Source organism: Doryrhamphus excisus, linkage group LG8 (assembly GCF_037039965.1).
Source record: "Doryrhamphus excisus strain RoL-2023G ecotype Guam linkage group LG8, RoL_Dexc_Guam_v1.1, whole genome shotgun sequence".
In the NCBI taxonomy this organism is placed as follows: domain Eukaryota; kingdom Metazoa; phylum Chordata; class Actinopteri; order Syngnathiformes; family Syngnathidae; genus Doryrhamphus; species Doryrhamphus excisus.
Window position 1 is genome coordinate 7553462 of NC_136364.1, and position 21893 is coordinate 7575354.

General features: G+C 44.4%; 2 protein-coding genes across 4 annotated transcripts; one reads left to right on the forward strand and one right to left on the reverse strand.

The window, feature by feature from the left end:
• Nucleotides 1-108: 108 nt before the first annotated feature.
• Nucleotides 109-4005, forward strand: stoml3a (stomatin (EPB72)-like 3a). Its single transcript, XM_058079418.2, has 7 exons — nt 109-608; nt 719-822; nt 890-962; nt 1059-1141; nt 1741-1944; nt 2849-2983; nt 3078-4005. Exons 1-7 carry the CDS (start codon nt 530-532, stop codon nt 3267-3269), a joined length of 870 nt encoding a protein of 289 aa, XP_057935401.2. The 5' UTR covers nt 109-529; the 3' UTR covers nt 3270-4005.
• Nucleotides 3370-21801, reverse strand: mtus2b (microtubule associated tumor suppressor candidate 2b). 3 transcript variants are annotated; one of them, XM_058079407.2, is made up of 14 exons: nt 21659-21801; nt 16593-17899; nt 16389-16515; nt 16133-16324; nt 12911-12949; nt 12062-12252; nt 9499-9565; nt 8613-8827; nt 8441-8546; nt 8296-8369; nt 8128-8226; nt 6708-6827; nt 6477-6577; nt 3370-5976 (listed from the first exon to the last, which is right to left on the reverse strand). In XM_058079407.2, exons 2-14 carry the CDS (start codon nt 17823-17825, stop codon nt 5769-5771), a joined length of 2772 nt encoding a protein of 923 aa, XP_057935390.2. In that variant the 5' UTR covers nt 17826-17899; nt 21659-21801; the 3' UTR covers nt 3370-5768. The 3 variants fall into 3 exon arrangements, with proteins under 3 accessions (XP_057935390.2, XP_057935388.2, XP_057935389.2); XM_058079405.2 differs by having other exon boundaries at nt 16389-16518; XM_058079406.2 differs by having other exon boundaries at nt 6477-6574; nt 16389-16518; nt 21659-21800.
• Nucleotides 21802-21893: the final 92 nt, after the last annotated feature.

Consider the following 21893-nt stretch of genomic DNA (forward strand, 5'->3'; position numbering starts at 1 on the left):
AGTAGTAACTGCACATTTGATGTGTTTGAGGATTTTCAAAAGAATGAAATAAAAAACATAATAAATACTAAAATAAAAACATGCAAACCTCACTGCATTGTACAACATGCTCCGAGACAAAAGGATATCAAGTGGGCGGGGCTCTGTCAAAGTAAATATAGGAGTGGCTAGCATTATAAGCTCCACCCTCATATTCAACTGTGACAGGAAGCTCACATGTCTCCTCCACTTGGCGTTGTAGCAAGAGTGACATGACAACATGAGCGGGTTACATAATCCTCACCTGAACTCTCAGGTTACGCAGGCCGACGGGCGCCGTCTCCAGGTGTCAGGTTGCACGGCTCGGCTGACGTTGCATCCTTTATTCATGACCCGTGCTCGGCAGGTGTCACGGTGTGGGAGCTCGCCCTCGGTATCCGTCCTCACCCTGTTGGCACCCACGGGGAAGGGTCCCTCGCCGCCTCGAGGCCACGCCCCTCCACAGTAAACACAAGCCTTGGTCGTCCTGTCAGTCATCATTTGCCGTCTCATGATCTCCACAACGACCAGCACAGCGGAGATGGTGACTCAGGGTAAACTGCAGATCACCTCCATGGAGGTCGTTGAAGGTAAAGATGATGAGAACGCTTCATGTTTGTATGATGTCACGCTTAGCTGGGTAAACATCAGCCTTCTTGTTTGACTAGAAGCCCCTCAGGTTCCTCTTGTTCCTCTGCAGACAAAACCTCAGGCCGATTGGGATGCTTCGGCTGGATTTTAGTGGTCATATCGCTCCTCTTCATCGCGGCAACCTTCCCTGTCACGCTATTTATGTGCGTCAAGGTAGGACGGTGGATGAGTGGTTTCAAAGATGCTTGTGCACCACACTGACTTTCCCTCCGACATGAAGATCGTGCAGGAGTACGAACGAGCCGTCATCTTCAGGCTGGGCCGCATCACAGACAGGAAACCCAAAGGACCGGGTATGACTCGCAACGGCCCTCGGAGGCATCGTCTCCGGAGTTACGGAACTTTCCTCCAAGCTGGAATCACGCTGATGTTCTTTTGTGTCCTTGCAGGTCTTTTCTTCGTTCTTCCGTGCACGGATAACTTTGTTAAGGTCGACCTGAGGACTGTATCCTTTGATATCCCCCCGCAGGAGGTAAACATGTAATATTGGTGATACAGTGATTTTTGCCCTGTGATTGGCTGGCCACCAGTTCAGGGTGTATCCCGCCTCTCGCCCGAAGACAGCTGGGATAGGCTCCAGCATCCCCCGCGACCCTCATAGAAAATGAAACGGTAGAAAATGAATGAATATTGATTTTGGCCAAGATAATAGGGCCGTATGATTTCCGTGTTCACGTAATTGTGGACAATAGACAATAGAATCAATAGAAACAGAATTCACTGTTAACGCAGAATCTCACAGAATTTGTAGGGGGAAGGAACGTATTTCCCCGGCGGATGGCGGATACAAACGCTAAATATTCTCCTCCCGCCTAAACGGGTTGAAATAACGATGAATGAAGGCCAAACTTGGCTGATTTGCCTCTGGCAGAGTGTGAATGGAAGCTAGCTGGGGTTAGCTTAGTTTAGCATGCTCATGTGGTTTTGTGTGTTTCACTTGGGCTCAATGGGTACATTTTTTTACCACATTGCTTTTACGACTCATGTAAGGAATTTGGGAAAACACGAAAACATATTTCATAGGGTCCGAAGGTAATAACCGTGAAAGATGCTGTCTTGATATCCCGGCAGATCCTGACCAAGGACTCGGTGACGGTGTGCGTGGACGGTGTGGTCTACTTCCGCATCCAGTGCCCCATCTCGTCCGTGGCCAACGTGTCCAACGCTCACTCCTCCACTCGTCTGCTGGCCCAAACCACGCTGAGGAACGTCCTGGGCACCAAGAACCTGTCGGAGCTGCTCTCCGACCGAGAAGGCATCTCACTCAGCATGCAGGTCATAAACGAAAAGACAAAAAAGCAGATAAGGAATATTTGGAAGTAATATCAATGTCCCATCAAATGCATGTACACTATATAGTTTTTGTAGTAAAAATTAACAAATTATTTCTAAATAATGATGAGAAAAAAACTAAATAAATCCAAAATATATACATATATATGTATAATATATAGTGGTGTGAATTCCCTGATTTCTTATTTGTTACACTTAAATGTTGACCCGTCAAAAGATAACAACTGAGATGAAATGAGATCTATCATTGTGGAAAAGGTTCAATTCCACCCTCGGCCATGTGTGTGGAGTTTGCATTCTCTCGCGTGCATGCGTGGGTTTTCTCCGGGTACTCCGGTTTCCTCCCACATTCCAAAAACATGCTAGGTTAATTGGCGACTCCAAATTGTCCATAGGTATGAATGTGAGTGTGAATGGTTGTTTGTCTATATGTGCCCTGTGATTGGCTGGCCACCAGTCCAGGGTGTACCCCGCCTCTTGCCTGAAGACAGCTGGGATAGGCTCCAGCACCCCCCGTGACCCTTGTGAGGATAAGCAGTAGAAAATGAATGAATGAATGAATTGTGGAAAGGGTTGCAATGCAATTTCTAAAGCTTTGGGACTCCAGCCAACCACAGTGAGAGCCATTATCCGCCAAAACATGGAACGGTTGGCGGGCCTGCATGGCAGAGTTCCAAGACCAAAACCACTGCTGAACAAAAAGAACATTAAGGCCCGTCTCCATTTAGCCATACAACGATGGCTCAAAAATGGAACCTTTTGGAAGGTGTGTGTCCCATTACTTTTGATGTAAAAGGAACACCGCATTTCAGAAAAAGAACATATAAATATGAAATATGTTGTTTGTTTTTCTCGTCAATAGCTAGTATTGTGACTGCATGTGCAGGAATCCCTGGACGAGGCCACCAACGTGTGGGGCATCAAGGTGGAGCGTGTGGAGATTAAAGATGTGAAGTTACCTCAGCAGCTGCAGAGAGCCATGGCGGCCGAGGCGGAGGCCAGCCGGGAGGCGAGAGCCAAGGTTGGGGACCGGAACTTTCTTTTTGTTGTTTTTTTTTAAAAACATGAATTCCACATGACAAAACAGAAACACCAACGTGTCTTTCATGTGTCAGATCATCTCCGCCGAAGGTGAGATGAAGGCCTCCAGGGCTCTGAAGGAAGCCTCGCTGGTCATCGCCGAGTCGCCGTCCGCCCTGCAGCTGCGATACCTGCAGACACTCAACAGCATCGCAGCAGAGAAGAACTCCACCATTGTCTTCCCGCTCCCCATCGACATGATACACAGCTTCATGCAGAGGAAGTGACGCCTTCAGTTCACATGATGTTTCCTTCAAGCAGTAATTTTCCACATTTGGACGTAGCATCGGAACCGTAACGGCACGCCTGCCCAGTTGTGTTGAAAACAATGTTCCCTCCCCAGCCGATATTCCACACTGGCACCCCATGTGGAAGCTGGTTCAGCTGTGATGGACAATGGCGGCTGGGCTGGTCTAACTCAATCAGAAACAGTCAGGAGCTGCAAAACACGACACTGCTTATAAACTTTTAGAAATAATCATCTTTTATAAATGCTACCTGTTACAAGCACAACATTCAACAAACAGTACATGTGAAATACTGGCCTATACACGTCTTACTGAGTGCTTCCCATATTTGTGTATAATGACAACAAAATGTAGCCAACTTTAAGACAAAAAAGCCCATGAGAGTTCCCATAGCTGCATATCAATAGTGTTTGGTTATTGATAACAATAAACATTCTATTGGTCCAGTACTTGCAAAGAGAGGCATGCTTTAATTTCCTATTCGTTTTTTAAATGGCACAATAGAAGGGATTCTTATGATGGATTCGTTCATGTATTCCCCATCTGTGAATCGCTTCCCACCCCATATGCAGCCCAATGTTGCCAGTTTGGCCTTTTCTCCCTAAAACTGACGACCGGCTCGGGGACTCGTGTGTCACAGGCTCCGAGCATATAGCTACGGTGCGCTTCTTCTTAGAATATTGCTATTGTTGCTTTGAATAAAGTTATTGTTGATTGCCGCCATGACAGGTAGTGGAAAAGATGCCTCGGGTAGCACAAGAAACGTGACACAGTATCGGGATTGTTTAGAATTTGCATTTTGAACCAGTTTGGGTGCTCATTGTGTGTCAAAACAATAACTACATGTACCAAATGGCTATTTTATATTTCATGACAATTATGAAATTTGCATCACAGCTGCTGTGTTAGCTCCAACGCTCCATCTCCCCTCACTGAAAAGTCATTACAATTTTGGTGTAATTCACATTTGAACCACTAGGTGGTAGTAAAATGTGATACTTTAAGCATGTTTCATATACCAACCAAGGAGACGCTTGGAAATAAACCAGACAAGGTTAGTCAGGCACAGCGAGAGCTAGCTTGTTTACCTTAGCCACCAAGGCTTATTTATACGCTTGACGACGCCCCTTGATGACGCAATCATTTGCGCGCCGGCTCTGTCAATCGGCAGAGCAGCTTGTAACATAGGTTTGTTTAACCTGATAACGAAGTACATCGTTTCGTCAAAAGCGGGCACAATTTATAGTCAAATGGGGTGCTTTTCAATCATTCTATTGTCAATACATTAGGGACAACTTTGTACAACTTGAACTTTTTTATAATAAGGATGTTCTCATGACAACTGTATTCTATGAATAGTACATAGGTTCTTGTGCATTTCTTCATTCAGTTTTACATTGTGGCCCCAATAACTCATTGCTGCTACATTCATATGCTTAGAAATAAATAGACATTTTAAAAAAATCTACAAGGCCGATAATTTCCCAGATCTGTTTTCTTTGTCATAGTGTTTAAAATATGAAAGCACTACATACATGTTATCCTGTAATGTTATTAATTTTTAAATAAACAGCAATTATTGATTTGGCTCATTTTTGTTAAAATATTCCAGCTTTATCCTTGTATAATTAGACTTTGTCTTGTGAAATTACCACTTTCTTCTCAAAAAATGTTTATTTTCCTTGTGACAATTTTATTCTCGCAAAACGGATGTTCCTCTCCTTTATAATATTCCACATATTTTTTCAATTATTTTTTTATGGCAATCTTCTCAATAGTTCTTCAGAGCTCACTGCTTCTACAATAAACTATGATGAAAAACGGAATGTTAAAAAGTCTGCATGGTTGATATATCATTATAGGAAATACAAATATTCACGCACTTGATACAAAAGCTTTCCTGCCATATTATTTATGTCAAAGACCATTCATTATCGACCTGCAGAATTTCATTTCATCCAAAAGCTATTGTTTTGTTCCTCGGACATTCACACGCTGAAACACGGCAACAATGAAAATGTCCACACCTCAGATTTGGCTTCTAATCATCATCAAGTGTTGATTTGATCACGTGGCCACACTGAAGAAGAAGACAAAGAGGTCAAATACCCGTGTTTGTGTGAACATGGGAATAAAACATGGAACATCACTGAAGGATCCCAGAGGTTCGATTCCTGCGGCGCCCCTGAGCAAGGCACCCGTGTCCTCTCCTTTGCTTGCTAAGACAGTAAAAGAGGTCACGTGTGGTGATGAAAAGGTTGACAAACGTGACGCTTTGGGCCTTGGTGGAGGTCGCTGGTGGAAGAAAATGGACGGCAGAGAGCCAGCATGCTGTATTTACATCATCCTGAGTGTTGGATGACTTAAAATGAGCGACAACGCGCCCAAAGTAGTCATACAAACGCACCACTGGGGGGCTTCTTTAAAAAAAAGAGTCAAGTGACCACCGACGGGCAGCCAGCCGGAAGCGCCTGAAGGTCATTGGTGGTAGGAGTGCGGCCGGGCAGGCGAGCCGGGTACCGAGGGCGGCCGGCGGACAGGGGAGCAGCTGGGCGACACGCGGGGGCTGAGCTCGCCCGTCTGGAGGCGCCACAGCAGCTCCTCGTTGGTACGACTCAGACGCTTCTTCTCCGTGCTCTCCTTCTCCACGTTCACCTGCAGGTTGGCGTTCTCCTCCGATAGTTGCCTGGCAACAGGAGGACGCCAGAGCGTTAGCACCAATGCTAACACTGGGGTGACCAAAGGCCACTGGCAGACCGCGGCTGTTTTAACACGTTTGAAAATATAATTTAGCAAAAACACTAAAAAGAAAACACCCAAAATGGAAAAAATAAGCAGAAATATGAAGAATAAAGTCATAATATGCAGAGAAAAAAGTTAACGTAACAATATCAAAACAATTTTAGGAAATATTGCTTGAAATTGTTTTTGAAGTCATGATATTATAAGGAAGTAACAAAACAACAAAAAGTAAATGTTTTAGGTTGGTGTCCAAAGTGCGGCGTCGGGGCCACTTGTGGACGTGGCTGTTATTTTTTTAGCTGGCGGCAGATTACGAATATATTTTTTAGCAAGAAAACTAAAAAAAAAACAGCAGAATTTGATGCTTCCCTTTTTCACATAATACAGCCAATAGCAGGGGTGCAACCAGGAAAAATAACAATCATGATGTTAGCATGCACCAACCTGGACACGGCGAGGTTCTTGTCGATGCGTTCCTTCAGGTCCTCGTTCTGCTGCTGTAGAAGCTGCACCCGCTCCTCCAGGTGAGCGTTCTTTTCAGCCTGCTCAAAGACACGAGAGGACGACACACGATTTCAATTTCAATTCTTCGAGCGCTAACTGACGCTGCGCTCCTCAGCCATGTCTTCTTACGCGGCCCGCCTGAGCCACCATATCAGGATCATGTAAGCTTACTATTTTCTCCAGCTCTGTGATCTTCAGCTCCTGCTGATGGATTTGTTGGTTCTTCATCTCCAGGACTTCCTTCAGACTTTTGAGGTCCTCCTCGATGTGTTTATACGGCGCTAAGGCGTCCTTAAAAACGCAGAAAATGAAATTCATATTTCTCATGAAGGAGCAGAGTGGCTTTCTGTAGTGTTGACCCATCACCACTAACTACCACCAGATAACCAACTAATCTACCCCCCCCCCAACTACGCTCTACATACCCAGATACCTTCTTCACTAACTAAACCATCTCTACCTGCCACATCCTTCTCTAATCACCATCTCACCAAAAAACTGCCAACACAAGTGTCTCAAAAGCACGAGACACTTTCTCATGCTATTCAATGACAGAGTGTCTCCAAACTTTTGACTGGAGACACTTTCTTATGCAATTGGATGAGGAAGTGTCTCCAAACGGTATTGGACTGGTATGAGTCAAACATCTGGAGACTTTTTCATGCGAAAAGTATCTTCATGAGAAAGCATCTTCAGTCAAAAGTTTGGAGACACTTTCTCATGCTATTGAATGACAAAGTATCTCTTTATACTGGAGACATTTTCACATCCGATAGCATGATAGCCTTTGAAAAAGCCTGGTTTGTCATTCATTAGCATGATCAATTGTGTCTGAAAAGTATGATTGGCAACCATTGGCATGATAAATTGTATGAAAAAGTCTGTTTTTTCAAGCATTAGCATGAGAAAGTGTCTGGAAAAGTATGGTTTCTCACCCGTTTGCATGATAAAGTGTCTGAAAAAGCCTGGTTTCTCAACCATTAGCATGATAAAGTATCTAAAAAGTATGGTTTCTCAGCTGTTAGCATGATATAGTGTCTGGAAAAGTATGGTTTCTCATCTGTTAGCATGATAAAGTGTCTGAAAAAGCCTGGTTTCTCAACCATTAGCATGATAAAGTATCTAAAAAGTATGGTTTCTCAGCTGTTAGCATGATAAAGTGTCTGGAAAAGTATGGTTTCTCATCCGTTAGCATGATAAAGTGTCTGGAAGAGTATGGTTTCTCATCTGTTAGCATGATAAAGTGTCTGAAAAAGCCTGGTTTCCCAACCATTAGCATGATAAAGTGTATGAAAAAGCCTGATTGCTCACCCATTAGCATGAGAAATTGTTTGGAAAAGTATGGTTTCTCTCCAATTAGCATGATAAAGTCTATGCAAAAGCATGATTTGTCAACCATTAGCATGAGAAAGTGTCTAAAAAAGTATGGTGTCTCATCCATTAGCATGATAAAGTGTCTGAAAAGTATGGTTTCTCATCCGTTAGCATGATAGGGTGTCTGGAAAAGTCTGGTGCCAGTGAAAAGTTTGGTGAGGAACAGTTAGAAGATGTTTACAGTGATGGTGACCATGTGACATCACACATGTCTCACCACAATCTGTTCGTCTGTGCTTTTGCGGAGAGCTTCCTCAAAACGCTTGGCTCGATCCCTCAGGCTTCTGTTCTGGAAGGTCAGCATGTCCACTTGATCCTGGTGGAACAAAGGCACGTCAGTGATCTGACTGCTGAAGAAGAAGAAGAGGAAGGGAGAAGGTGTCACCTGTAAGGAAAGTCTGATCTTCTCAAAGCCTTCCTCCAGAGACTTCCTCTGTTGCTCGTGGGCCATCTTCAGGTCTGCCAACCACAAAGATGCGCTTGTTATCTAACCACGGCGTGAGGAACTTGTTTCTGATGATGCTTCCTACTTTTCACGGTCCTGGCGTGCTCCTCCTGCAGGGTGGCCAGCGTGTCGTTGTGAGCGGCCTCCATCTCCGCCAGGGACGCCTGGTGGTTTTCATCCAGCTCCTCCATCTGCTCCAGAACATGAACATCACCTTCAAAAAGGTCATCCATACCGAAGCTCCAAGAGAGTATCACCTCTTCCTGCTGCTGCCCCCTCAGGTGGTCCAGCTGGGCGCGTTGGAGGTCCCTCAGGCTCCTGGTCTCGGCCGAGTGCTGCAACCTCAGCCGCTCCTCCAGGGCTCCCAGCTCGCTCAGCTGCTGAGCCCGCAGGCCCTGAAGTTCCGCCTCAAAATGCAGCTCCAGTTCCTGCTTCTCCCGTTGCAGCTGCTCCCAGTGGGACACACTGAAAGCTGCAATACATTTTTATCATATAATCATCATCATCACGCCCCCTAGTGGCTCACAGCAACATAACTGATGACGTCGTAAGTAACAGCATACTCAATAGTGAACATAGACCATATTATGTACCTGTGTTCAGTGTTTAGGGTCATAAATTAATTAAATATTAATATATGATTCCAAACAACCGTTACTATTAATAATTATTATAAATATTATCAAATTACTTAGTACATTATATACAACTATATATACCAATAAAATAAATAGTATGAATGATTACAATGAGTGTAGTACTACTACTAATACAATGAATAATAACAAAATGTTAATCATACTGACACATATTTCATTTCATTATGAATCTAGAATTACAATTTAAATTTCTACTGATAGAAAATGAACAACAATAACAATGAAAAGTTCCTAATACTAACAAAATAATAAAAAACATGCATGTTTAGTGTAACACTACCACGGCTACTACTACAATGAATATTTGCATGTACCATATTATGCATGAAATGATGAACATAGTTTGGATACTAATCAGGAATTATGATTAAAAATTGTTATAAAATACTATTTTAGTAGCATTAAGTATTGAGTAAACCTTCCATCAGCAGAGGAAGATGAAGGTGACTTTTAGGACTCATCAAATGGAATCCATCTCACTCACCCACTTCATCCCTGATCCTGGCGAGCTCGCGGGACAGCTCCCCTTCCCTCACGGCAGCGCTCTCGCCCTGGAACACACGGCGCACGCTTACAGCAAAGGAAAACTTTCACATGCGCCGCTTTCATGTTCATCAAGCCGGTTTAAAGCCACAGCGTGACCTCTGGGAATGTTCCTTGTCATCTACCAGCCTCCGCCCTCCTGCCGACACCGCCCCCCCCCCCCCCCAAAGAAAGGAGCACGCCTTCCAAATGTCTCCCGAAATAATAAAGATGATTGAAACGGTGAGCTCATTTGTCGCCTTCACTGGCCTATAAAAACCCACCCATGTGACCAGTGCGGCGGGATGGTCGCTGAGCCCAGATGAGGCAAGAATTGCACAAGCATAGAAGACGTATGAACTAAAGATCTAATCCAAGATCAGAAGACGCCGCAGTCTCAATGCAATTAGCATCACCAATCAGCACCGTAAACCGCGGCAGCAATCCACCACAACCGGACCGTCGAGAAACACCGGCCGGCTTTGACTCAGCACATTTGTCAAGACGCAAAAACCCCGCAATGCTTCCTGCCTCGCGCAGAGACACCAAGCCGGCTTTACCGTGGGGATGAGGCAAGGACGCCTGGAGCAGCGTTGGCCCGTAAAGCGGCAGGCAGCAGCATCCCTTCTGCTGGATGCAGGAGGAAGAGGGAGGAGGGGAGAGAGAGGGAGAAGCCTCACCTCCTTCCCTAGCGCCTGGAACAAAGACAACGTAAGCCCGGCCCAGCAGTGCACGCCCAGGCCTTAACCCCTTCACCTCCCCCGCAGACACAACAACATACTAAAAGGAAAAAGCAAGGAGATGGTGGAAGAGGAAAAGCCATCCACAAATCCACGAATTGTTGTCTTATGGGGACTCCAAACATGGCTGCTTAACAGCCCCAGATACTCGTATTGATTGTACTGATTATATATATATACTGATTGTACTGTACATATTGAAAAGCAATGCCATAAGTCTGCACTTTTAGTGGATGCCATGTTTAAATGATACAACATTCTAAAGGACCATGAAGGAGTGGGACAGGAGGACAACAATGCTACAGGATACCACGCTAAAATGCTAACATTGCACTGGCATTGGAACAGCAACATCATGCTCGGTTAGCATATTCTCTGAGAACAAGATCAAACTTACTGACTGATGGCTAGTAGGGGGAGCTCCAGGCGGCATTTTAAGATGCGTAGCAAAGCCTGATTTACATGGTTTGCCTTATACTTAAAGTTGCACGAGCAAGACGTCCCCTGTGAAGCTCGGCGAGCTTCCAAGATACAAAATGCTGCTAGCTTGTAAAAGTTATGGTTGCTACAGTGACAACTTTATATTTTAACGGCAACATCATGCTAGGTTAGCATATTCAAGGAACAAAACGTACACAAAACATACAGCCCCCAAACCTGTAGCTGACTAAGATACTTTGGAAAAGCTCCAGTCCGCATTTTAAGATGTGTAGCAAAGCCTGGTTTGCCTTCATCTTACATCAAACCCATAAAGTTGTACAAAAGTACCAACTTCAAACCGTGGTCACGGCAAGACATCCCACGCAAAGCTCAACGGGCTTCCAAGATGCAAAATGCTGCTAGCTTGTAATAGCTTGTGCTAAAGTGCTAACATTACATTTTAATGGATAGGTTAGCATATTCAAAGGACAGAAACTACACAAAACGTACTGCCCCCACACCTTACTTTGTAGAGCTCCAGTCTGCATTTTAAGATGTGCAGCAAAGCCTGGTTTGCCTTCTTCTTACATCAAACCCATAAAGTTGCACAAAAGTACCAATTTCAAACCATGGTCACGGACAAGACGTCCCCCGCAAAGCTCAACGAGCTTCCAAGGTACAAAATGCTGCTAGCTTGTAATACCTATGTGTGCTAAAGTGCTAACATTACATTTTAACGGCTAGGTTAGCATATTCAAAGGACAAAAACTACACAAAACGTACTGCCCCCACACCTGTACTTTGTAGAGCTAGGGCACATTTTAAGATGTGTAGCAAAGCCCGTTTGACACCATTGTAGGCATTGTTGCTAAATTAGCCTGTGGACTTACAAACCACGGTCACGAATAAAACGTCCCACACAGCTCAGCTTTGCTAAAGCTTCCAAGATACAAAACATTGCTAGCGTGTAAACAAACACACTTGGGTCGTTGGCCGTTAAAAATAGCTAAAGTCGTCTAATTTGAAATTCATTTTTCATAAATGTCATCATAACAAATCAAGCTTGAAAGCAAATGTTAGCAACACTAGCATAGCTACTGTATGAGCGCTACAGTGCTAAAGTTACATTCTACCAGCATGCTAGGTCAGCCAAGCTGCTAAACAAAAACAAAAAAACCTGACAGTTGGCGGATAAGCTCCAGGCTGCATTTTAAGATGCGTAGCGAAGCCTTTTTTTTATTACAGCACATGAAACATGTACTGCGGGTCCACTGGGAGTCAGTTGGGAGCCAATGGGTCCAGAGGGCAAACAGCATTCAAATAATAAGACAGTCGTGTTTAATAAAAGCTTTCCAGGTGTGCCACCTTGCGACAGAAGTGCTGCGTGGTGATGGCGAAGACGTTCATGCACAGCGACGCCTTCTTCAACTGGGCCTGAAGACTCTGAAGCTGCCTGGCCTGCTGCTCGCAGCGCTCCCTCAGCAGCTTGATCAGGGCCCGGTCCAGCTCCTGCGCCCGCTGGGCCCCAGACGCTTGGACCGTCGACCGCCCACGGGCTGCACGGCGGGACGGCCAAAGGACAGAAGAAGGATTTTTAAAAAGTAGACAAAAATTGAATTAAATTTAATACAACTCAACACAATTTCAGGTTATTTAATCTAGTATCATCTTGAACAAAGAAATAAAAAATTTTCAAATCATATATTTACTATATTATTCTCAATTATTACAATGTTATTACATACAATTACAATTATAGTGTTATATAATGTATATATTACATCTGTCTATCTAGCCATCAATCTATCTATCCATCCATAATACATATTTATCATTTTGTCTTAATTTCTAACATATTCTACTTCACACTGTTTGTTATTTACTCAGGTACAGCACCTTGGGGCATTAGCGGCTGTTTAGAAATAAACTTCACCTCCACCATCACCTCAACCAGTAAAAGAATTGCAAAAAAATAAAATACAATTCAAACCAACCAACTCTAATCTAATCTAATCTAAACTAATCTAATCTATGCTGACAAGCAACAGGATGCCGGCCAAGCAATTTCGTGTCAGCGACTGGAGCTGGTTGCTATGGCAACAGTGGGGAGGGCCTCACAATGAAGGGCAGACTCAAGATAGATGATCTCACACACACGCAGACACACACACACACACACACACACTAAGTGCAATGTGATATGCAAGAACTCACCAGGAGACTTTTCCACATCCTTGGCTTCCTTTTTAGGAGCTGTGAATGAAAATATTTTAATAAATACACAGTTGCCAGAGAGTCATATTGTCTTGCGAATTCTGCTGAAACGCATTGTACTGTAATACGGTCTCTGGCCACTGAGTGGTGCAAGTAAGCGGAGAAAGATGTTCTGCCTAAAACGTAATATTATAGAAGTCAGAACTCAAGTGTCATGGTGCTGCGAAGAAAAGTCAAACTATAATATGAAAGTCGTGCTGTTATAAAGAATACAATCTCAATATAAGAAAAAGTAAAACTGTATGTGAATAAAGTAAAGAAAGTAAAGAAAAAAGTTATAATACTAAGACAAAAAGGTGTAATTTTATGAAACTTTTATTTTTTTTACTTTTAATTTTATGAAAAGTTACAGCACTCTCAGGAAAAAGGTTGTAATGTTACAAAAATAAAGTTGTATCTTAAAAAATATTCAGAAAAAAGCTACGTTTCAAAAAAAAGGTACTTTGTACTCGACATGACATCACCGGACCTGAAGTACAGTCATTCCTCGTTAATGGTGATGAAATGGTTCCAAACCTGAATAAGTAGGATTTTCATAGTTAGAGCTTGGAAAACCTTCTAAATACGCTTTTGAACATTAGAGCCCTCTGGGCCTGAACACCCCTAACACCCCTATATTCACCTTTACACTTTTATTATCCAATATAGTAGACATAATAAGAGGAAATGTTTGTTTCTTTCAGTTTTTTCCTGATTACGGAGTGGCCACAGAGGATCTTTTTTGATCCGCAAAGTGACTTGGCTTGAGCCCTTCATATTCCGGATGCCCTTCCTGAAGAATACCGATGATGATTAGGATTGGAGATTTGAACCCAGGGAATCCGATCCAGAATTCTTACCACTACTACATGACATAATAAGAAGAAATAAGACATTAATAAGACTCATGCTTGTGTGTGTTGCCAAGGGTAGTTGAGCGGGGGAGCGCACAGGAAGTGACGTCAAGGTTTCAGTTTTTGCTTGGTGACCCGTGTTAATGTTGTGAAATCCTTCAAAGCTGCGATAAAAGCCTGTTGTTCCGGCCTGTTGTTGCTGACAGCTAGCGACCAGTGAAGAACACTACACATCATCACAATGAATGAATGAATATATTTGTATTTTACAGGAAAATACTTGATTTATCCACAAAATATGTAACATTTGAAATCTGAAGCACCAAGTGGTGAGGAAACGGAGACCAAAACACGAGTATTCAAGTATTCATACAAAAGCTGTTGTTGCATCGCCAATGCTGTAATTGTAACTGATGAATTGACGTCCCAAAGACAGGAACCCGACTGCTGCTCTGTATGGAGGTTGTTGGAAACGATGCGTGCAATTGAAGCAATGTTGAAATACATCAGTATTGATGACAAAAAAAAGATCCAAACAGCCTTTTGTGGAGTATTATCGTACATTCCTGATCAGGCTCAGTGGGAAGCGAAACGTTGAATTATTAACAACAAGAAAGCCTGAGGCTGTCCCTGCAAGAATCCACCAGGGAGGTTTTTATTTTGGATTTTATTGGAAAGCGTACTAACAGCGAGACGCCAGCAGGACGAATCAAAACAAGTGAATAATCATCCCTCTTTGTCCTAATTGACGATGCTCTACTGCGGTGACTTCAGGTACTACGAAAGCATTCGATTATGGTAAAATATCCCATGCATTGGATTTATGAACCATTCTTTCCATCAGCTCCATTCTCACCACTTTGCAGCTTCAACCTGTCACGGTTTTTTAAATAAATCATCACTATTTCATGTTTGACTATGACCTATTAGTCAAAAATACGCTTATTGAAGCAAATTGTATGCGTTTTTTTTGTCACCATTAAAATATTTTCCAGCATAAAAATGGCTAAATGAAGCCAAATAGAAATATAAGGCATTCAGAAGACACATTCACAGACATTGTGATGATATGTAGGATTCTCCACTGGTCACTAGGTGTCAGTAATGTTACATTGATGAGACAAAAGCCAAATGAAGTATTTATTTTTGTTATTTTCTCTTATTATTAGGGGTGCCTGATAATTATCTGCCCAATATCAGCATAAAAATATGATATCGGTTGACATCTGTATCAGATTTTTTTCCCCCAATCATGAAAACCGATATTTAAAAAATGCTGTATACAACACATACGTCTTCATTCCACCACAGGACATATCGGTATCGACTGATATCGGTATCAGATATTCATTCATTCATTTTCCACCGCTTTTTCCTCACGAGGGCTGGAGCCTATCCCAGCTGTCTTTGGGCGGGAGGCGGGGTACACCCTGGACTGGTCGCCAGCCAATCACAGGGCACATATAGACAAACAACCATTCACACTCACATTCATACCTATGGACAATTTGGAGTCGCCAATTAACCTAGCATGTTTTTGGAATGTGGGAGGAAACCGGAGTACCCGGAGAAAACCCACGCATGCACAGGGAGAACATGCAAACTCCACACAGAGATGGCCGAGGGTGGAATTGAACCCTGGTCTCCTAGCTGTGAGGTCTGCGCACTAACCACTCGACCGCCGTACCGCCCAGGTATCAGATATTGAGATTGGAAAATATCAGCATATTACTTTTCAGCAAAAAAGACAATATCGGACATCCATAATTACTATGTCTACTATATTGGACAGTATACAGGAGCGTGGATGTGACTATAGGGGTGTTATTTCATGTTGAGAGGGCTCTAATGGGGTTAAAAGCATATTCAGAAGGTGGTAAGCAGGTTTTCTATGCTGCCTGTGAATATTGTCGTTCATTCAGGTATTCTCAGGCTACTCAATCGATCGCTACTGGACTGTTCAGGTTGTCTTAGGTTGTCTTATCTGAGCAGGGCGTGTTGCCAACTTGGCGATTTTGTCACTAGATCTGGCAACAGTCCAAACCCCCTTGATGACATATTTTCTCGAAAGCCAGTACCGACAAATCAAGTGACTTTTCTGACATTGTTGGGGAGTTTTCTAACATGGTGAAAGCACATACTGTTCTGTATGAATGCTAACTTTAGCTAATACAAACACCTCAGACCCAAAGTGGATGACATTATGTCACTATCTAATATGACTATACAAATAAAGAGTTTTTATAACTCCCATAAAACATTAACACGGCAGACTCCTAGTTCCAATATTGACGGTCGTGTGAGTGATGTAACTTTGGCAACAACTCACGCTGAGAAGTTCGGCAGGGGTTGTCGTCATTGATCTGGCTGCCGGACATCGAAGACGCACTTCTACCGACGCCTATGGTGGTGTTTCGTGCACCTGGAAGTGTGGAGAAGCCAGGAGGACGGAGACCAGTTTGTCCCGGTTTGGTCAGGAGGTTCCTGGGGGAGGTTTCTGGACCAGACCTTCTGTGGTCCCCTAAAGACAGATGGATGGTAGTGACTCAGTAAAAAGAACCGCTAATACGTTGCAGAGATCTCACCTGGGGACTCTCTAAGACCTGCTGGCAGGGGTCGTGTTTTGGCTGCAGGTTGTCTGGTGACGGCGCCCAAGCCCAGCTGAGGCTTTGCCGCTCTGGGGGAGCGGTAGCCTCCATCTTCAGGGTTGTTCTGCAGAGAGACATGGAGACATGTCGTGTCTTAGGGTTGCCCAAATAAACACCACCATCTGAAGAAAACAGTCTTACCTCCTGGGGACATTTCCCATGTGTGTCCTCATGGTGGCTAGCAGGTCCAGACAACTCCTGCCTGTACTTGTCAAAGTAGGAGCCCTTATGAGCAGGTCCAACCCTTGGATCTACATGAGTCGGTGGACTGGTATGAGAGACGTCAGATCCTTGAGGATTCTTGCGCACACATGTGATGATTTTTGGACGGGCATTTTTGGGCTTAGCAGGAGGCGAGGACCTCTTGTTGTCCACAGGAGTTACAGGTTTAGGAATCCCGCTGCCTAGATTTGTCTTCGGTGGTTTTGTAGTTAAAATTCTTTGAGGAGAGCTGGAACACGCTGCTTGGGCGCTCGGCCCCTTGGCCGGAGATGCAGGAGTTTGTCTCCTGGGTGATGACGGGGCCGCCGGGTGCCTGGAGCTCACCCACGGCTTCCTCCTCTCCAGACTGGAAGAGCGGGAGACGTTGTCGAAGGAGCTCTGTGGCTTCTTTGTGGAGTTATCAAAGGAGAGCTGCTTCTTGAAGGTGTACTCGAACGAGGGCTGCTTTTTGAAGCTCCTCTCAAAGGAGTTCTGCTTTTTCAGAGAGTTATCAAACGATGCTTGTTTCTTGATAACTTTGGGCGGAGAGGCTTTGATTTTCCGAGGGCTTGCGTTCCCGTCTGAAAGCTCGTCTGCTTGTGTGCTTTTCTTGCTTTTAGCATTTTTGACGGGCGAGGCCTTGCGTTCAGCGGTCCCCTTGAAAGCTTTATTGAAGTGATTGTTGTTCCTGTTGTGCTCCTCTTCCGTGTGTTTGACTTGTGCTTGAAGATCCTTTGAGTGAAGAGTGGAATTCCAATTCAAATCCACACAAGACTCGAGATGTTTTGGCGTATTTTCAGTCTGGGAAGTTCTTTCCTTGTTGTTCATAGCAGCTGAAGCAGAACCATGAGACTGCTCAGTCGCCGGTTCTTCTGTGGTTCTGCTGCTTGAAGGCGGCGGATCGTTGTTGCGATCCTTCAGCCCGACAAAATCATCTCCATCCTCCACCAGGTACGCCTCCAGTTCCTGACACTCCAGCATCTCAAACTCTGCCAGCTCGGGGTCGTCACACTGGGAATCCGTCCCCCAGATGACCACCTTGTCCTGACCGGACAGAGCCGTGCTGCCGCCTGTTCTTCGGCCGTCATCTGTTCTGATATCGTTGGCGTTCCCATCAGCCGGCGTGCCCTCCTGCAGGTTGTTATTCCGTAACGGCTCCTCTCTATCGCACATTTCTGAATCAGCTCTAGGAAGGCCCTCAGGAAGGACAAAATCACGTAGTCAAAAATCCAGTTCCAGGTCGGAACCTGGAAAAAGATAACCATATGAACGGAAAGTCTCGTACATCCAAGACCGGCCCATGGCATCAACACTATAGACAGATGCCATCCACCTTGTCTAATTTAACTGTTGAAGATGAGCAGCATAGACAATGGATGGATGGTGTCACGATGTGGGCGTTACCCCCTTGTGACAGCTCTTTTAGTTTCCTTTCCTGCCTTACTTCCTGGTTCATGCCATTATTTTGTATTCACTTCCTGTTTCCCATTTTCTGTCATGCCTATTTAGTTCAGGTTCCTTTAGTGGTTGGGTCATTGTCTTATGTTGGACATGCTAGTGAGTGGTGCTGCAATAAATACATTTTCACCTGCAATTGGGTCCTCATCTCTGCATCCTGGGGTCGCTACACTACACTACCATGCCGGAACGTGATAGATGGTTGAGATGATTATGTCTTAAATTAAGCGTACAGCCAAGCCTATAGTAGTGATAATAATAGCATCTGATAAATCAGGGGTGTCTAACTTATGCCATGGAGGGCCGGGTCACTAAAGCAGGTGATTTTAATGATTAATCCTCCTTTGGTTTGAGGGAAGGAGCTCGTCAATTAAATCACCTGCTGAAGAAACTGGTTGGAAAGAAAACCTGCAGTGCTTCGGCCCTCTGTTGACACATGTGTGATAAATCAAGATGTTGCGACGATTGCGACACTGGGTACGTATCCCCAACCATCCACGGACGGTGTTGTCCAAGTTACATAAACATGTCCCAAACTGTCCCAAACCCTGGTAATGTTACAGTAAAGATGATGTCATGATAGTATTCTTCTGTTGCAGAACAATGTTTGATAGTGTCAGTAACCATTAGCTAATGGATATCTAGCCATGGCTATTGGAAGGGCCCAAGTGTTATGGAAAATAGCAATGCAACTACTTCCTACCTGCAAGCCTTTCCTCAAGTGTGTAAATATTAGATTTATTCAGCATTTGTTTACATTCCGACGCCTGATTGGCTCATGTTTGCAATAGTTACTTAAAATGCTATGAATTTTCCTCTCCTTTATATATTATAGTTGTAAGCCTGCTATAGGGTACAGTAATCTACTATAGACGTGCATTGCTTTGGTTTTTTGTTTATCTTTTATTTTATTTTTAAAAGCAAGTGTTTATTGGACTCTTAGTGCCTGTTGAAGAAAACTAGATTCCCTCCCCAATTTCCTGATGCAGACGACTGCGACGTGGAGGCTGAGCTCCAACATTCATTCATTCATTTTCTACTGCTTATCCTCACGAGGGTCGCAGGGGGTGCTGGAGCCTATCCAAGCTGTCTTCGGGCGAGAAGCGGGGTACACCCTGGACTGGTGGCCAGCCAATCACAGGGCACATATAGACAAACAACCATTCACACTCACATTCATACCTATGGACAATTTGGAGTCGCCAATTAACCTAGCATGTTTTTGGAATGTGGGAGGAAACCAGAGTACACAGAGATGGCGAAGGGTGGGATTGAACTCGGGTGTCCTAGCTGTGAGGTCTGCGCGCTAACCACTCGACCGCTGTGCAGCCCTTGAGCTCCAACAGAGGAGAACCACAAAAAGGAACTTTGTCCCCCATGAGTCCATAGAATATAGACGACAACAAATGAAAACCACATTTTTTAATACTGCCATCTCTTCACTTGAGGAGAGACTTCAGAATATTGAGAGGTGAATAACATCTCAGGTGTGCTCCTCAAACTAAGCTGTGACACAAGTCTCAGTACTGCTGTGACCCGGAACAGCCAGCCGGATATTGATGGCACAGACCTTGCATAAAAAATAGAGACATTGCCAATACTGCCATCCAAGAATATGACCAATATGGAATGTTACCTTACTGCATGAGACAAAGCTGGTAGAACTGTACCCCAACATGTGGGTTGCTTTTAGAATCTCTGCCACTCTCCAGACTAAACTGAAACTGAAAGTGATCCAATGCAAGAGGGTCTCAGTGGACCTGGCATCATAAGCATAAACCAAGTCTGGTCTCAAGATGTTGGAGATGGCTGTGCTGCAAGAAAGACCAGGAGAGTAGAGCAGTGGCAGGTTATGTGAGATGTTGGAGGTGGTGGCGTTGTTGTTGGAAGTTCCAGCCCGGGCAGTACCAAAAACTACCACTAGAGGTCTCTGTAAGATCACCTTTTTACATCCATCCTTCCATTTTCTATGCAGCATATCCTCATTAGGGTGGCGGGGTATGCTGGAGCCTATCCCAGCTGACTTCAGGGGTACACCCTGGTGGCCAGCCAGTCACAGGGCACATATAGACAAACAACCATTCACACTCATTCATACCTATGGACAATTTGAAGTCGCCAATTAACCTAGCATGTTTTTGGAATGTGGGAGGAAAGAGACACACGTATGGGGAGAACATGAACATGCAAACTCCACACAGAGATGCCCAAATGGAGAATCGAACCCAGGTCTCCTGACTATGTGGCCAACATGCTAACCACTAATGCTAATGTTGAGCCCAAATTTACTGCAACGCAAGGGGGGCGCCACCTAAAATCTTGCCTCGGGCGCCAAAATTGGTCCAGGTTGGGCCAGACCAGCGTGCTTAGTGATCCTGCACAATCCCCCAAGTCCTCTGGTACCACTCGGAGGACCCCTGGTCTTCAACTACTCTTGCTTGAAAGCAAAGCAACTGGACCACATGTGGAGTAAACACTTTGGCGAAAAAGGCAAGGAAGAACCAGACTGGAACCCAGAACCGGAACAGAACCCAAAACTTCCACATTTCCTCAGTTTTACTCTTTTAACAGAATTGTGGAATTGGCCAATGAAAACGGAATCTACAGTTAAACGTGGAATCAGGCCTAAATTTAAATCATCTGATAGCAGCACCATATCGGTCTTGAAAAAAGACACTGTGCATCTCCACGACATGTCAGAACGTCTTTGAATGCATCTTCTGAATGCTGAGTTGTATTTTCCTTCATTTGACATTTTTTATGCTTCATTTTCCCCCCAAAATAGTATGAACACTGTTGGCTACTAATACTAATATTAATATTACTAATAATATTCAATAATATGAAACACAGAGGATGACCAAATCTCCCTCCAGGTGAAAAGTGGGTTATGTAAAATAAATAACTCTTCAGCTTCAGAGAGCATGTTATTGTAGTTCCTGGGTTGGTAACCATGGCAACACTGGAAGGCGTGAGCATTAAAATCAATTTAAAAGGCAGCCATTCTGATGCTGATATCCTGCGTGTGTTCAGGTACGGACTTAAACGTCTCTCACACACAATCTTTGCAGTAACGGTTGCTGTGCTGCCGCAGCAATAAGTTCCCTGCTGGGATGAGAGGATGTTCTCCATCAACACGCCTCCCTGAGCACCATCCCCTCCCCCTCGTCAATTGTCAGGCAGGTCGTCCTGCCTGCCTCCGGAAAAACACCTCATTCTGCTCTCCGGCACATTAAAGCGCCTCATGAAATATTGAGGATGAAAATGGAGGCATCACTTTCCCCTGCCGCCAGCCCCGCCTTCTCCCGTTTGTTCACACCAGGCACAATCATTCATATCAAGCTACGAATACAACCTTTGGAATATTTGCACCGCATCACGAGTAAAGGTGCAGAGCCATCGAGGTGCGCTACCTTTACAGAAGCAGCATCCACTCCATCACCGCCACCACCATCCTCCCCCTCCTCAGCATCAGCACCATCTCACCTGTACCGTCACCTTCCATGCATCAGGCAGGCCAGATATTTGTAAGACATTAAAGTTCTTACCGTGCATCTCGTTCAGGAAGAGAAGAAACGGTCAATGTTGATGAAAACCGGGAAGACACGCAGCGCAGTCTGCAGCGTCGCTGGAAAATCCAAGATTCAACGCCCACTGGCTCACGGCGCCCTCTGTCGGAGAAACCTGGAACTGCACAAGACGCTTTATTATGCTCACCAAAGCTTCAGAGAAAAAAATGTGACTAAAGAAAAACATAATTTGCTGTATGTTGCTTCACAAATT